This window comes from Mesoplodon densirostris, chromosome 11, assembly GCF_025265405.1.
Source record: "Mesoplodon densirostris isolate mMesDen1 chromosome 11, mMesDen1 primary haplotype, whole genome shotgun sequence".
NCBI classification, from domain to species: domain Eukaryota; kingdom Metazoa; phylum Chordata; class Mammalia; order Artiodactyla; family Ziphiidae; genus Mesoplodon; species Mesoplodon densirostris.
Window position 1 is genome coordinate 39,910,133 of NC_082671.1, and position 16,275 is coordinate 39,926,407.

At 34.6% G+C, this 16,275-nt stretch overlaps 1 protein-coding gene across 2 annotated transcripts in view; it reads right to left on the reverse strand.

The window, feature by feature from the left end:
• The window catches only part of MON2 (MON2 homolog, regulator of endosome-to-Golgi trafficking), a 125,814-nt gene that overhangs the window by 60,783 nt on the left and 48,756 nt on the right, over nucleotides 1-16,275 (reverse strand). For both annotated transcript variants that reach the window (XM_060112472.1, XM_060112471.1), the window contains exons 12-19: nucleotides 7,355-7,590; nucleotides 5,089-5,170; nucleotides 3,763-3,947; nucleotides 2,864-2,976; nucleotides 2,416-2,520; nucleotides 1,988-2,068; nucleotides 1,836-1,909; nucleotides 1,655-1,745 (exon numbers count right to left, since the gene is read on the reverse strand). In XM_060112472.1, coding sequence (XP_059968455.1) covers nucleotides 1,655-1,745; nucleotides 1,836-1,909; nucleotides 1,988-2,068; nucleotides 2,416-2,520; nucleotides 2,864-2,976; nucleotides 3,763-3,947; nucleotides 5,089-5,170; nucleotides 7,355-7,590 — 967 coding nt within the window. The remainder of the gene's footprint in view (nucleotides 1-1,654; nucleotides 1,746-1,835; nucleotides 1,910-1,987; nucleotides 2,069-2,415; nucleotides 2,521-2,863; nucleotides 2,977-3,762; nucleotides 3,948-5,088; nucleotides 5,171-7,354; nucleotides 7,591-16,275) is intronic.

The following is a 16,275-nucleotide window of genomic DNA, read 5'->3' on the forward strand; positions in this document are numbered from 1 at the left end:
AGATGTGACCCCATTCTCAGGGAAGTCATCTCTATTCCAGTGTGTCCATTTTCTCAACATCTGTTCCCTCCAAGCCTCCCTGAAATATCACATCTACTCCTACACCTCTATTGAAATTATACTCCTCAAGGTGAACAATAAACTAATAATACTCAAATCTATTTTCTTCTCAATCCTCATTGATCCCAACTTCATGTAACATTTTTCTCTTCTGACTTCCATGAACCTGCCCTTTCATACATATATATATCCTACCGTTCCTTGAATATTCATCTTCAATCACAAATTTAATTTATCTTGATTAGTTTTAATTCATTTTAGTAAAAATATGTACTAAAAAATCTTATGTAACAAGTCAATAAGGATTCAGAAAATAGGTCTCGTATCACTTAATATCTATACCATTTATTTAGACTCTCTTACCACCTGAACTGCCACTTATCCATGGGCCAAGTGGTTTACATGCTCTTTCAAAGTAGAAATCTTACATTTCCTTTATATTTTCTAACAGAGTGTCATGTACATAGTAAACATATTGTACTTGTTGAGTGAATACATAAATTCTCAAGCCATTACCATATAAACTTGCTCAGATTTCATTAAGGTACTCTATTAAAAATATTATACTTTTGTGTTAAGAATTAATCTTAAGGATGTAGGATTATTGAAGGTATCAAGAATTTGATTACTTCACTGTATTTCATATCATCCTTGCCTTGATTTGGAGTAAACTATAATATATATTTTCAAATACCTGCATGTTTATGTAATTCTCTACGTGCTTTAATATACAAAACTTTGTCCTAATAAGATCTTATTGGCTAATATTTAAATGAATTACATGAGCCAAGATGACAAGCCACAGTACCCAGAATTATAATTAAGGACTAGGCAGACAACATAATTTTGGATCCTACAGTTGGATATTAAATAAACCATAAGCTGCATTCTCTGCTATTCTAATTATTTTCTGGATGTCTTCATTTATTTGTAAATGGTCCAAGTACTATATTTATTCATTTTAAAATGTAGAAAGTATTTTACTTTAAATAATTTCTAAGGTATAAATAAACTCAAATATTCCCGTGCTTTTCCAAGTTTAACAGAAAATGATATTTTGAGTATAGAAAGAAATGTTCTCAAAAGTACTGTTCTATTCATTTAGTCAACAAACAAAGCAAAAATTTAATTTTCAAGGTAGGGAGAATCAGTACCTTCAGAAAGAAATGATTAGCACCTTATTTTCCAACCCAATGAAGGCAAGAGAAACTGAGACATATATTCCTTGATTTAAAACTTGTACTGCCCCAATCATAAGTTGTAGTCATGAGGATTATTGTGACATTTTGTGGAACATATTTATAAATGTGGTGTTGAATTATTCTTTATAGAAATATTTTTTAAAATATTCAGTACATGAGAGAAATGGACACAATTTAAAATCATAATACATACTGGCACATACCATAAGCCAAAAAATGTCCTCTTCACTCCCCCTTCAACAAATAACAACCATAAATATAAAAACCCAACAGAACAGGGCTAGCCTACAAGGTATTACTCCCACTTGTAAAACGCTAAGATCATAATGAATATATACCTTATTAAACAAAATAATATACCATATTTAACACAGAAAGGTAGAATATCACACCTTATTATTTCCATAGGCCATATCCATTGCTTCTAGGGATAAGGAACAAAGTGCATTTATTAAATGATGCAATGATACATCATCAAGATACCTAAAAAAAACAATGAAGAAATAAGACATTCTGATCTAAAATATACAGCTAACAATAATGTTTGTATCAATTAAAAAAACTGACTCTTACTGTGAGCTTTCAAACAATCTTGAAAGTATGTTGGAAATCACTGGCAAATCTGTCATCACTGCTGTTGTTAGAACCTAAGAGAAGAATAAAATTAAATGTAACATATAAACATTTTGAGAAGTACTAATTGAGTAAGAATGACTAGAGCTTACTGTACTGGGTCCTTCTACAGCTCTCCCAGGTTTCAAGGCACCACCACTACTAGGCTTTAATCCCAGAATCCATACTAGATGCTGTTAAAAAAAAAAAAATCAAAACAAAGAAATTTATAAACCTACAAAAATTCCATTAACTAAAACTAAAATCAGTAGTAGGTATCTAATAACTAAATATAAATTAGTAATTAATATTCATACAAAAGACTTATTACAGCAAACATAGGCAGTAGAACAGGCCATTACAAAAAACATCCCATTGCTTTGTACAATATGAGCCATGTCTTTTTTCTTTTTCTGACTTCTTTTTCATACTTACTGTCTATTCAGGCCTGCCCAAAGGACCGATAGGCACTGGTGAGTTTAACTGTTAGCATTTAGATATAAAAACAACATTGGCCTCTGACCCAGAGGCTACAACATACCTGTAGAGTTGCCAGGACAAGTTGCCATGATGTTCCAAGAACAGCCCCATGGCAGTGTGCCAAGTTAAGTAAAGTCCTCATACACTGGATATTTTTGGAAGTTAGCTATATTAAAAGAGGATATATTTGCAAGAACTGTTATGCATTCTTGAAAATTATAAGCTTATAAAGAAGTATTAACGTATTCAAATTTTTTTACTAAAAAACAAAAATACTAAGAAAATAGGCTTGGATGGTTTTGTACAGAACAAATTCATTTGCTTAAAAGTTGTGTTATCATAGTTGGTTATAATAATGTCACTCCATATTTATCTAGTTTTTCTAAAAGTATCATTCAGATAAAAGTAAGTATAATGATGAATTTTGAGAAACATAAAAAAGGTACGAAAGATTTCCTTGATAGTTAATTAGTATTAATTGGTTACCAAGAAAAGAAAAAGTACTTTACCATTACTGTCCCTTGAGGCTGGACTGCTAGCGGTTGACCCACTGCCACAACTTGCTGGTGAGATTCACTTGATGGACTGATCATCATAACACTTTGGCCCTGAATGGAATATGCTAGAACACAAAGGAAAACCTAAATAATTAAAATATACTTTTCATGTTGTACTCAAAGTAATGTTATATTTTAAAACATTAATCTGATTAAAATAAGTTCATCTATGACATTTATTTAGTTAGCTATTATCTATATGCAAACATTTTGAAAAACCAGGAGGTAAAAGAACAAAGACAAGTTAGGCAAATATTAAGTAATTTTATATATAGCTTTAACAAATTATAAAACTTTGGTAGATTGCTTCACAAGCAAAATAGAATTTAGGACACTTACTGTTTTAAACATGTATTCCCAGTAAACTTTTCTACTTAAAATTGAAGAGAGACCCATACTCACATTTTCAGTTTGAAAACTGAGCATCACACTGAAATTTATTTATATGACATGTAACATGTAACAAAGTAATCAACAAGAAAAAAATTTTTTTTGAATGTCAACTTAATCTAAGTGGTGGCAAACATTACTGTTCTACTAGTTCCATTAAAAACAAAACAAACTAACCACTCCCATTTCTATAGTATGCTAGAGTTTACAAAGGACTTCTAGATTTATCTTCTTTTATCCTCACAATCATTGTTTAAAATTGGTATTATTCTGCCCTACTCCCACCTCCATTGTTTTAAAAAGATGGAAGAAATTGAGGCTCAGGGACATTAACTTCCCACAGAGGTCAGAGACTCAGTGAGTGGAAAAGCAGAGGCTTGAACTCAGAATTTCTATAATCTTTTCCCTATGCCATGTCACCCCACTAGATGAAGAGAACTCTGAGGAAGCTGAAATCTTACATTTGTTGGAAAGTGTGGCTGCAGTGGTGGTATTCAATACAGTAAGAGCATAATGGGGAGGCAGGGAACCTTTGCATATTGCAGTTATAAAGGCATCTCTTGAAGTTACAAGGCCCAGTCTTCCACAAAGAGCAGCCATAGTCAGTTCAGCTTTTAAAATATTCTCAGTGGCAGCTTCATCTGTGCTGAAAAGAAAAAGAATTTTATTTAGTATGATTAATTTATTTTAAATTATGCTGCCAAACATGATGTGGAATTAGGCAGTCAGTAAAGTTTTAAGAAAATCTATTTAAAACATTGTCAAAATCAGTCTACTTAAGAAGAACTTTTAAATAATAAACATCTGAAAATTTGAACTGGTTAAAAGCAATTTATGACACATATATTCATTAATGAAGAAAATGGTCAAGAACTCAAAGATGTAACTTAAAAATATCAAGCATTTTAAAATCAGTAAATTCTATAATTCTGAAGAAAAACATCAAAAATAATTGAATAATATAATCATCATCATTGTAAAAGTAGTAGTAAAGCTTAAAATGAAAAAGGCATTCTGTGGATAAAGAAGATGTGGCACATATATACAATGGAATATTACTCACCCATAAAAAGAAACAAAATTGAGTTATTTGTAGTGAGGTGGATGGACCTAGAGTCTGTCATACAGAGTGAAGTAAGTCAAAAAGAGAAAAACAAATACCATATGCTAACACATATATATGGAATCTAAAAAAAAAAGAAAAAAGATTCTGATGAACCTAGGGGCAGGACAGGAATAAAGACACAGATGTAGAGACTGGACTTGAGGACATGGTGGGGGGAAAGGTAAGCTGGGACGAAGTGAGAGAGTAGCACTGACATATATACACTACCAAATGTAAAATAGATAGCTAGTGGGAAGCAGCCACATAGCATAGCAGAGGGAGATCAACTCGGTGCTTTGTGTCCACCTAAAGGGGTGAGATAGGGATGGGCGGAGGGAGACGCAAGAGGGAGGAGATACGGGGATATGGATATATGTATATTGATTCATTTTGTTATACAGCAGAAACTAACACACCATTGTAAAGCAATTATACTCCAATAAAGATGTTAAAAAAAAAAGAAAAGAAAAGGGCATTCTGTTATTTTAGGATTGTATTTTCCATTATAACATGTGACAATAGGATGGGGGAAGAGGATGGCAGAAAAATAGTAACATTCCACGAACATAAAAACTAGTATTAGGAAATAATTCTCAGGATAAATTTAAGGAAACCATTTTAATGCTTTGTTGTTTTCTTTTTAACTGCCACATGCAATATAAAACTTACAAAGACTTAATACCTGGCATCAAGAAGGAGTGAGAGTGCAGCAAGCAGACCACACCAGCAGGCATTCACCATTTCTTCCCAAACGGCTCTACTAACTTAAAGGAAAAACATACAATATTTAATGATAATTACAGATGTCACAGCACTTGACAGTATGTCAAACTCTATAATCCCCTTTATCACTTGGTAATATAGCAAATATTCCAAAAACAACTCAATTATTAAATAATAAAGCTGTAACATTTAATATATATCTGAATAAATGAAAATTTTAAAACCATACCATAGTTTCAGAATTCAAGATGGTTTTTTTTGGTTGTGCCATGTGGTTTGTGGGATCTTAGTACCCCAACCAGGGATGGAACCTGGTCCCTCAGCAGTGAGAGTGCAAAGTCCTAAACATTGGACCGCCAGGGAATTCCCAAGAAGTTTTAAAACTGAGTAGTTTTACCATATCAATGATAAGATCTTTCTTACAAAAGTGATCTTCAAAATATATATATATTTATATATATAATATCAGTTCCTATTCCCTTCCATTTCATTGGGCCAAACTTTCAGCCTGTGTGACCAGCTGGCAGTGAGACACTGTGATAAGCAGGCTCAGCCACAAGACTGGTTACATACACTGTATATCGTGCAAATAAGTAAATACATGGAGTAAAACAGGATCAAGTTTCTCACTGTTGGAGAAGGAAATTACAAATATGGAAAGTTAAAAGTAAACCCTGTGGTATTAAACTGGAATTGAAAAAATTGGTGTGACCTCATGGTATTTAATATAGAGAGATATATGTTTTGATTTTGATTTTTATTTATTTTTTAAAGATCTTTAAAAATATTTATTTATTTATTTATTTATTTATGGCTGTGTGGGGGTCTTCATTGCCGTGCGCGGGCTTTCTCTAGTTGCGGCGAGCGGGGGCTACACTTCGTTGCGGTATGCAGGCTTTTCATTGTGGTGGCTTCTCCTGTTGCGGAGCACGGGCTCTAGGCGCTCAGGCTTCAGTAGTTGTGGCTTGCAGGCTCCAGAGCGCAGGCTTAGTAGTTGTGGCGCATGGGCTTAACTACAGTATGTGGGATCTTCCCAGACCAGGGTTCGAATGTGTCCCCTGCATTGGCAGGTAGATTCTTAACCACTGCAACACCAGGGAAGTCCCAAGATACATACTTTTAAAATGTAGATAGATGTGTGCTCATGTATGTGTGTATTTCTATTCAAGTACCAAGAAGTATACTTAATGCCCATGTGTTAGTTTCTAAATACTATTCTCCACTAAAAGGAACTAGGGCTCCTTGGAAAAATAACTGACTCCTAGGTTAGGCAAGAAACATCCAAGATGATCTTAGAACATTCTGCTGTATCAGACAGTAAGGTAGTGCTCAGAAAATGACAAAAGGACATGGGATGATAAAAGGACACAGGGGCTAGCTTGAAAGGGGTCCCAAATGGCCATGTCAGGGATAATGAGCGTCAAACCAAATAATGATAATCAAACATTGTAACTCTTTGAATAAAATAGGAATCTGAGAGTCTACACTAATACAAATAAATAAATGAAACAAAATAAATGAGGAAGAAGGGAAAGCTCTCTTTTACAGATATCTCAAAGTATTTCTCCAGAAAAAGTTAATAATTAACTTTATACTGAAGAAACAAGGCACACATCATACTAACCAAATGATAAAAGTTAACATCACCAGTGTATAGCATAGCAACATTTCTGTGGTAGCTCTGCCAAAAATGAATATATTGAATCTAATTATGAGGAAACAAAAACAAACCCAAGTTGACTGGGCTGTTCTCTTCAAAAATTTCAAGGTCATATAAAACATGGAAAAATTAAGGAATTGTTCCAGACTGAAGGAGGGTATAGAGACACGCAACTGAATTCAACATGTAATCCTAGGCCATAAAGGACATCACTGAGGCAAATGGCAAAATTTGAAGGACATTTGGGATTCGATGACATATTGAATTGATGCTAAATTTCTGATGGTGACTATGCTGTGGTTAAGTAGGAAACTGTCCTTATTTTTAGAAAATACACTTTAAAGTACTAAGGGGTAATGGGCATCATGTCTGCAACTTATTCTCAAATAGTTCAGAAAAAAAGTATAGTGACATGTATATAGAGAGAATGATAACGCAAATATGGTAGTTAATAATTGGAATATCATGGTGAAGGATATATGGAAACTATTATTTTTGCAATTTCCCTGTAAATTTAAAATTATTTCAAAATAAAAATTAAAAATACAGAATCATAATAATATACCTATTGCTTTATCCATTTGGTCTGATGTTGACTGTAATTCTTGCTGTTCTGATGACTGTGTTGGTGAAGAAACTGCTTCAGTGGTAGTAGTCTGACATTCTGTTTCAACCTCTCCTAACTCTCCTTCAATCATACTAGTGATTCCACGTACAAGGTCTAGCAAACAATGGAATGCCACAGACATAGCATAACCTTCTGGTATAGTTGGGGGCTCAACTTTGTCCAACATCTCTAGGCTGAAATTATGAAAAAATCAGATGCTTAGTGAGAAGCCACAATGATGAAAATATATATAACTATTTCCATAATCTGTAGACTACAGAAATTAAGATTAACAGAATAGCAAAAGTAAATGGTCACTACCAGGTTTCGTTTGGAGGACAGATCCCTTCATGGTATTCTAAGAAACTGATTAGAAAAATTAAGGCCTGAGCAGTATGATAACCGATTATTTTATTAATTCACTTTTTGCCTCTCCTCCAAGTTGTGCCAGTATTTTCATTAATTGTTGACATTAGAAAAAATACTTACATACAAAATAGAAAAAGACAGATTACAAGCCATCTCAAACTCTGACTTAGCTGCTTTTAAAATAAGCTGCTGGGCCTCCCTGGTGGCGCAAGTGGTTGAGAGTCCGCCTGCCGATGCAGGGGATACGGGTTCGTGCCCCGGTCTGGGAGGATCCCATATGCCGCAGAGCGGCTGGGCCCGTGGGCCGTGGCCGCTGAGCCTGCGCGTCCGGAGCCTGCGCGTCCGGAGCCTGTGCTCCGCAACGGGGGAGGCCACAACAGTGGGAGGCCCGCATACCGCAAAAAAAATAAAATAAAATAAAATAAGCTGCTATATAAAATCGGTAAACAACAAGGACCTACTATATAGCACAGGGGACTACACTCAATATCCTGTAATAACCTGTAATGGAAAAGAATCTGAAAAAGAGTATCTATAAATATTTATGTATAAGTGAAATCACTTAGCTGTACACTTGAAACTAACACAATATTGTAAATTAACGATAATTTTAAAAAGGTAATGAATAAATAAAATAAGATGTTATAAAATCAAATCAATCCTATAAAGAGGAAAAGAAGCTTTCATACTAGGGAAAATTATTTCTGTGAGATATCCAGCTCATCTGTCATCCTATCATCTCAGATACAATTGGCCAACAGGGCAAGGTAATACTTAAAGCATCAGTGTGTCACGTTCAAATTTTAGAGCAAGTTATACTCCGTAATTAGGACATAGCTTTCAGACGGAAAGACAACAAACCTTTTGTTTCAAATCATGACAAACAGGTTTTAAATCTCTTAAAATGGAAATCTGTCAAGATAATTCAATGGAGAAAGAATAATTCAATGGGGAAAGAACTAATGGATATTCACATGTAAAAGAGTGATACTGGAGCCTTACCTCATACCATATACAAAAATTAACTCAAAATTAATCAATGACCTAAATGTAAGATCTAAAACTAAAAACTCTTAGAAGAAAACATGGACAAAAATCTTTATGACCTCAAATTATGAAATGGTTTGTTAGGTATGATATCAAAATGCATAAGTGACCAAAGGAAAAACAGATAAACTGAATTCATCAAAATTAAAAATGATTGTGCTTCAAAGGACACTATCAAGAAAATGAAAAGACAAACCACAGAATGCAAGAAAATTTTTGCAAATCATATATCTGATAAGGGACTAGATGTTGAATATGTAAGAACTTTCACAGCTCAATAATAATAAAAAGAAAACCCAATTAAAAAGGAGCAAAGGATTTCAATAGATATTTCTCCCAAGATGATATATAAATGGCCAATAAGCACATGAATGAGATGCTCAATGTCAATTTGAAACACAGTAAGATACCACTTACCCACTAGGACGGCTATAATCAAAAGACAGTAACAAGTATTGCTAAGGATGTGGTGAAACTTAAACCCTCACACGTTGTTGGTGAAAATGTAAAATGGTGTGGTCGCTTGGGAAAACAGCTTGGCAGTTCATCAGAAAGTAAAACGTAGAGTAACTATATGGCCCAGCAATTCCACTCCTAGGTATACATCCAGTAGAAATGAAAACATCTATGCAAAAACTTGCAGGCAAATGCTCATAGCAGCATTATTCATAGCCAAAAAGTGGAAACCCAAATGCCCATCAACTGACAATGAGATAAACAAAATGTGGTATTACCATACGGTGGAGTATTATTCAGCCACAAACAGAAAGTACTGGTACAACCTGAAACACAGATGAACCTTCAAAACATTATGCTGAATAAAAGAAGCCTGACACACAAGAATATTTATTGTATGTTTCCATTCATATGAAATATCCAAAATAAGCAAATCAACAGAGAAAGTAGATTAGTAGTTGCTAAGGGGTAGGGAAAGGGAGATTGGAGAATGACTGCTTATGGATATGGCTTTTTTTTTTTTTCTGGGGTGATGAAAAAGTTCTGAAATTAGATGGTGCTTATGGTTGCCTAACGTCTGAATATAATAAAACCATGAACTGTATATTGTAAAAGGGCAAATTTAATTCTATGTTACTTATACCTCAAAAACAAAATTGAAATCACTAAAGATCATAAGAAAAGCTAATAAAAGTAATTTCCAAACTCAAATTCTAAAAGTCTCCGAATCATAATCAGTATAAGGTAGGAAATTTATAAAGATGTAAAACTCAGAATAAACAATAAAAACACCTATGTATACCTATCATTTATTGAGCAATTTACTCTGAGCCTGGGACACTAAGGGTTTTTTTTTTTAATGAACCTCATTTAACTCCTCACAAAAACCCTAAGAGATACAGATGATGAAACTGTGAACTATGGTGACAGTTATCAGTCAGCAGTTTTTAACCCAAGTCTGACTCTAAAGCCTATCAATTTAACCCATATGGGCCAACTCTCAGTATTTTTAAAATTTAGGTAATCAATACAAACATATTTATATTACTGATCAAGATATTTAAGCTCAAATGGGGAAGTGAAGTTTATGGGTTTAATCTTTGCCAGGCCAATTAGCCTCAAAGAGCCACATGCTAAACCAATCAGTGCCAAGCATCTTGTTAGACAAATCTCTGTTCTCAAAGAATATATTCTCTATTGGAAAAATGCATCTAAAACAGATAAAATACTCCTAAACATCACAAACTCTAATTCCCAAATACTGTGGTACAGACTTTAAGCACCAGAATAGTTAACAGAAAAAGGTAAGTTATACCACAAACCTAAACACACCCACACTTTCGTAACTGTTTCAGTGCTGCTTCATTATAATTACTACACAAACTCCACTTTTAGATTAAAGGTAACCCATTTATTTAAATATTTTAAAATTAAGGTCAAGTTGAAAAAACTGTCACAAGCCCAACTTTGAAGGGAGCCATAGTATAATAAATTTGAAAGAATATATTGTCATCAATTATGTCAAAACTACTTGTCTTTATGTCACTTAAGTTTTCAAATTATTACACACTTAAGAAGTCAAAAAAGAACTGTATACACAATTAAGATTTATATGTATGTCTTCAAAGAAAACAGTGAAAATCATTTTATACTAAAATTCACAATGAATGAATAAAAGATACCAATTCAACAGGTAAGTCCCAATGTGAACATACTAATCCATTTACAAAAGAAACCCAATATTTTCCGTCTATTTATGATTTCAGAAGTGAGTAATGTCAGTATCTATAGCACTAAAAAAAAGAAAAGAAAATCTATTTATATGTTCCTTTAGAGATTTAGTCCTAACCATGTATTAAAGATAAGAAAATTAAGATCAAGTGAAATAAAGTGCCCTACTCAAAATCATAGTATTTAGTAGCAAAACTAGTTAAAATCCAAGTTTCTTAATTGATAAGGATTAAATAATCAACAAACAACTTGGTAGAGACTTTTATTAATAAAAAAAAGCAATTCTACAACTTGGCCAAGCATTTACTCTCCTGTTATTTGTTCTTATTTTTCTTCCTCAATCATATATCTTCACTCTTTCCTTTTAATTATGTCTTTGCACAAGCAAAAGCTGAGAATTCAGCACCACCAAACCAGCTTTAGAAAAAATGCTAAAGGAATTTCTCTAGGCAGGAAACACAAGAGAAGGAAAAGACCTACATTAACAAACCCAAAACAATTAAGAAAATGGTAATAGGAACATACATGTCGATAACTACCTTAAATGTAAATGCTCCAACCAAAAGACACAGACTGGCTGAATGGATACAAAAATAAGACCCATATATATGCTGTCTACAAGAGACCCACTTCAGACCTAGGGACACATACAGACTGAAAGTGAGGGGATGGAAAAAGATATTCCATGCAAATGGAAATCAAAAGAAAGCTGGAGTAGCAATTCTCATATCAGGCAAAATAGATTTTAAAATAAAGACTATTACAAGAGACAAAGAAGGACACTACATAATGATCAAGGGATCAATCCAAACAGAAGATATAACAATTGTAAATATTTATGCACCCAACATAGGAGCTCCTCAATACATACGGCAAATTCTAACAGCCATAAAAGAGGAAATCAACAGTAACACAATTATAGTAGGGGACTTTAACACCCCACTTTCACCAATGGACAGATCTTCCAAAATGAAAATAAATAAGGAAACACAAGCCTTAAATGACACACTAAACAAGATGGACTTGACTGATATTTATAGGACATTCCATCCAAAAACGGCAGATTACACTTTCTTCTCAAGTGCTCATGGAACATTCCCCAGGATAGATCCTATCTTGCATCACAAATCAAGCCTTGGTAAATTTAAGAAAATTGAAATCATCAAGTATCTTTTCTGACCACAACGCTATGAGACTAGATATCAATTACAGGAAAAAACCTGTAAAAAAAAGCAAACATATGGAGGCTAAACAATACACTACTAAATAATCAAGAGATCACTGAAGAAATCAAAGAGGAAATCAAAAAATACCTAGAAACAAATGACAATGAAAACACGATGACCCAACACCTATGGCATGCAGCAAAAGCAGTTCTAAGCAGGAAGTTTATAGAAATACAATCCTACCTCAAGAAACAAGAAATATCTCAAATAAACAACCAAACCTTACATCTAAAGCAATTAGAGAAAGAAGAACAAAAGAACCCACAAAGTTAGCAGAAGGAAAGAAATCATAAAGATCAGATCAGAAATAAATGAAAAAGAAATGGAGGAAACAATAGGAAAGATCAATAAAACTAAAAGCTTGTTCATTGAGAAGATAAACACAATTGATGAACTATTAGCCAGACTCATCAAGAAAAAAAGAGAGAAGACTCAAATCAACAGAATTAGAAATGAAAAACGAGAAGTAACAACTGACATTGCAGAAATACAAAGGATCATGAGAGATTACTACAAGCAACTATATGCCAATAAAATGGACAGCCTGGAAGAAATGGACACATTCTTAGAAAAGCACAACCTTCCGAAACTGAACCAGGAAGAAATAGGAAATATAAACAGACCAATCACAAGCACTGAAATTGAAACTGTGATTAAAAATCTTCCAACAAACAAGAGTCCAGGACCAGAGGGCTTCACAGGTGAATTCTACCAAAATTTAGAGAAAAGCTAACACCTATTCTTCTCAAACACTTCTAAAATACAGCAGAGGGAAAAACACTCCCAAACTCATTCTACAAGGCCACCATCACCCTGATACCAAAACCAGACAGAGATGTTACAAAGAAAGAAAACTACAGGCCAATATCACTGATGAACATAGATGCAAAAATCCTCAACAAAATACTAGCAAGCAGAATTCAACAGCACATTAAAAGGATCATACACCATGATCAAGTGGGGTTTATCGCAGGAATGCAAGGATTCTTCAGTATACGCAAATCAATCAATGTGATACACCATATTAACAACTTGAAGGAGAAAAACCATATGATCATCTCAATAGATGCAGAGAAAGCTTTCGACAAAATTCAACACCCATTTATGATAAAAAACCCTCCAGAAAATAGGCATACAGGGAACTTACCTCAACATAATAAAGGCCATATATGACAAGCCCACAGCCAACATCGCCCTCAATGGTGAAAAACTGAAACCATTTCCACTAAGATCAGGAATAAGACAAGATTGCCCACTCTCACCACCATGATTCAACATTGTTTTGAAAGTTTGAGCCACAGCAATCAGAGAAGAAAAAGAAATAAAAGGAATCCAAATCAGAAAAGAAGTAAAGCTGTCACTGTTTGCAGATGACATGATACTATAATAGAGAATCCTAAAGACACTACCAGAAAATTACTAGAGCTAATCAATGAATTTGGTAAAGTAGCAGGATACAAAATTAATGCATAGAAATCTCTTGCATTCCTATGCACTAATGACGATAAATGTGAAAGTGAAATTAAGGAAACACTCCCATTTACCACTGCAACAAAATGAATAAAATATGTAGGAATAAACCTACCTAAGGAGATAAAAGACCTGTATGCAGAAAACTATAAGACACTGATGAAAGAAATTAAAGACGATACAAACAGATGGAGAGATATAACCATGTTCTTGGACTGGAAAAACCAACATTGTGAAAATGACTGTACTACCCAAAGCAATCTACAGATTCAATGTAATCCCTATCAAACTACCAATGGCATTTTTCACAGAACTAGAACCAAAAATTTCACAATTTGTATGGAAACACAAAAGATCCCGAATAGCCAAAGCAATCTTGAGAAAGAAAAACAGAGCTGGAGGAATCAGGCTCCCTGACTTCAGACTATACTAAAAAGCTACAGTAATCAAGACAGTACAAAAACAGAAATATAGATCAATGGAACAGGATAGAAAGCCCAGAGATAAACCCACGCACATATGGTCACCTTATTTTTGATAAAAGAGGCAAGAATATACAATGGAGAAAAGACAGCCTCTTCAATAAGTGGTGCTGGGAAAACTGGACAGCTACATGTAAAAGAATGACATTAGAACACTGCCTAACACCATATACAAAAATAAACTCTAAATGGATTAAAGACGTAAATGTAAGAGCAGACACTATAAAACTCTTAGAGGAAAACATAGGCAGAACACTCTATGACATCAATCACAGCAAGATGCTTTTTGACCCACCTCCTAGAGAAATGGAAATAAAAACAAAAATAAACAAATGGGACCTAATGAAACTTAAAAGCTTTTGCACAGCTAAGGAAAACATAAACAAGACGAAAAGACAACCCTCAGAATGGGAGAAAATATTTGCAAATGAAGCAACTGACAAAGGATGAATCTCATGCAGCTCAATATCAAAAAAACAAACTACCCAATCCAAAAATGGGCAGAAGACCTAAATAGACATTTCTCCAAAGAAGATATACAGACTGCCAACAAACACATGAAAGGATGCTCAACATCACTAATCATTAGAGAAATGCAAATCAAAACTACAATGAGGTAGCAGCTCACACCAGTCAGAATGGCATCATCAAAAAATCTACAAACAGGGCCTCCCTGGTGGCGCAAGTGGTTGAGAGTCCGCCTGCCGATGCAGGGGATACGGGTTCGTGCCCCGGTCTGGGAGGATCCCATATGCCGCGGAGCGGCTGGGCCCGTGAGCCATGGCCGCTGAGCCTGCGCGTCCGGAGCCTGCGCGTCCGGAGCCTGTGCTCCGCGACGGGGGAGGCCACAACAGTGAGAGGCCCGCATACCGCAAAAAAAAAAAAAAAAAAAAAAAAAAAAATCTACAAACAATAAATGCTGGAGAGGGTGTGGAGAAAAGGGAACCCTCTTGCACTGTTGGTGGGAATGTAAATTGATACACTATGGAAAACAGTATGGAGTTTCCTTAGAAAACTAAAAATAGAACTACCATACAACCCAGCAATCCCACTACTGGGTATATACCCTGAGAAAACCATAATTCAAAAAGAGTCATGTACCACAATGTTCATTGCACCACTATTTACAATAGCTAGGACATGGAAGCAACCTAAATGTCCACCAACAGATGAATGGATAAAGAAGATGTGGCACATATATACAATGGAATATTACTCAGCCATAAAAAGAAACGAAATTGAGTTATTTGTAGTGAGGTGGATGGACCTAGAGTCTGTCATACAGAGTGAAGTAAGTCAGAAAGAGAAAAACAAATACCATATGCTAACACATATACATGGAATCTAAAAAAAAAGGTTCTGAAGAACCTAGGGGCAGGAGAGGAATAAAGATGCAGACGTAGAGAATGGACTTGAGGACACGGGGAGGGGGAAGGGTAAGCTGGGACGAAGTGAGAGAGTGGTATGGACATATATGGACATATATACACTACCAAACGTAAAATCGATAGCTAGCCACATAGCACAGGGAGATCAACTTGGTGCTTTGTGACCACCTAGAGAGGTGGGATAGGGAGGGTAGGAGGGAGACCCAAGAGGGAGGAGATATGGGGATATATGTATACATATAGCTGATTCACCTTGTTATACAGAAATTAACACAACATTGTAAAGCAATTATACTCCAATAAAGATGTTAAAAAAATAATAATTATGTCTTTTCTTACTCTTATTTCCTCAGATATATCCTTTCTGTTCCTATCTTCACTGTGATCACTCTTTACACCCTTATAACTTGCTTTTTCTTCAAACAGTTAACCACTACCCAAAGTGATACTATATGTTTATTTGCATCTTTATTGACTACCTCACTCACTAAAATGTAAGGTGCACAAGAGCAGCAATTTTGTTCTGTGCTGCGATTTTTTCAATTTAAAAAATAAGGTGGGGTAATGAATGAGATAATTATTAATGTCTCCTTCAGTGCTAGAAATCTCATTCTTTTACAACTTGATACTGTAGTATACTCAATCATTAGCCTTTGTAGCAAGGCAAAGCCTATATGAGACAGTAACTTCAATCTTTTAAGTGACTAAGA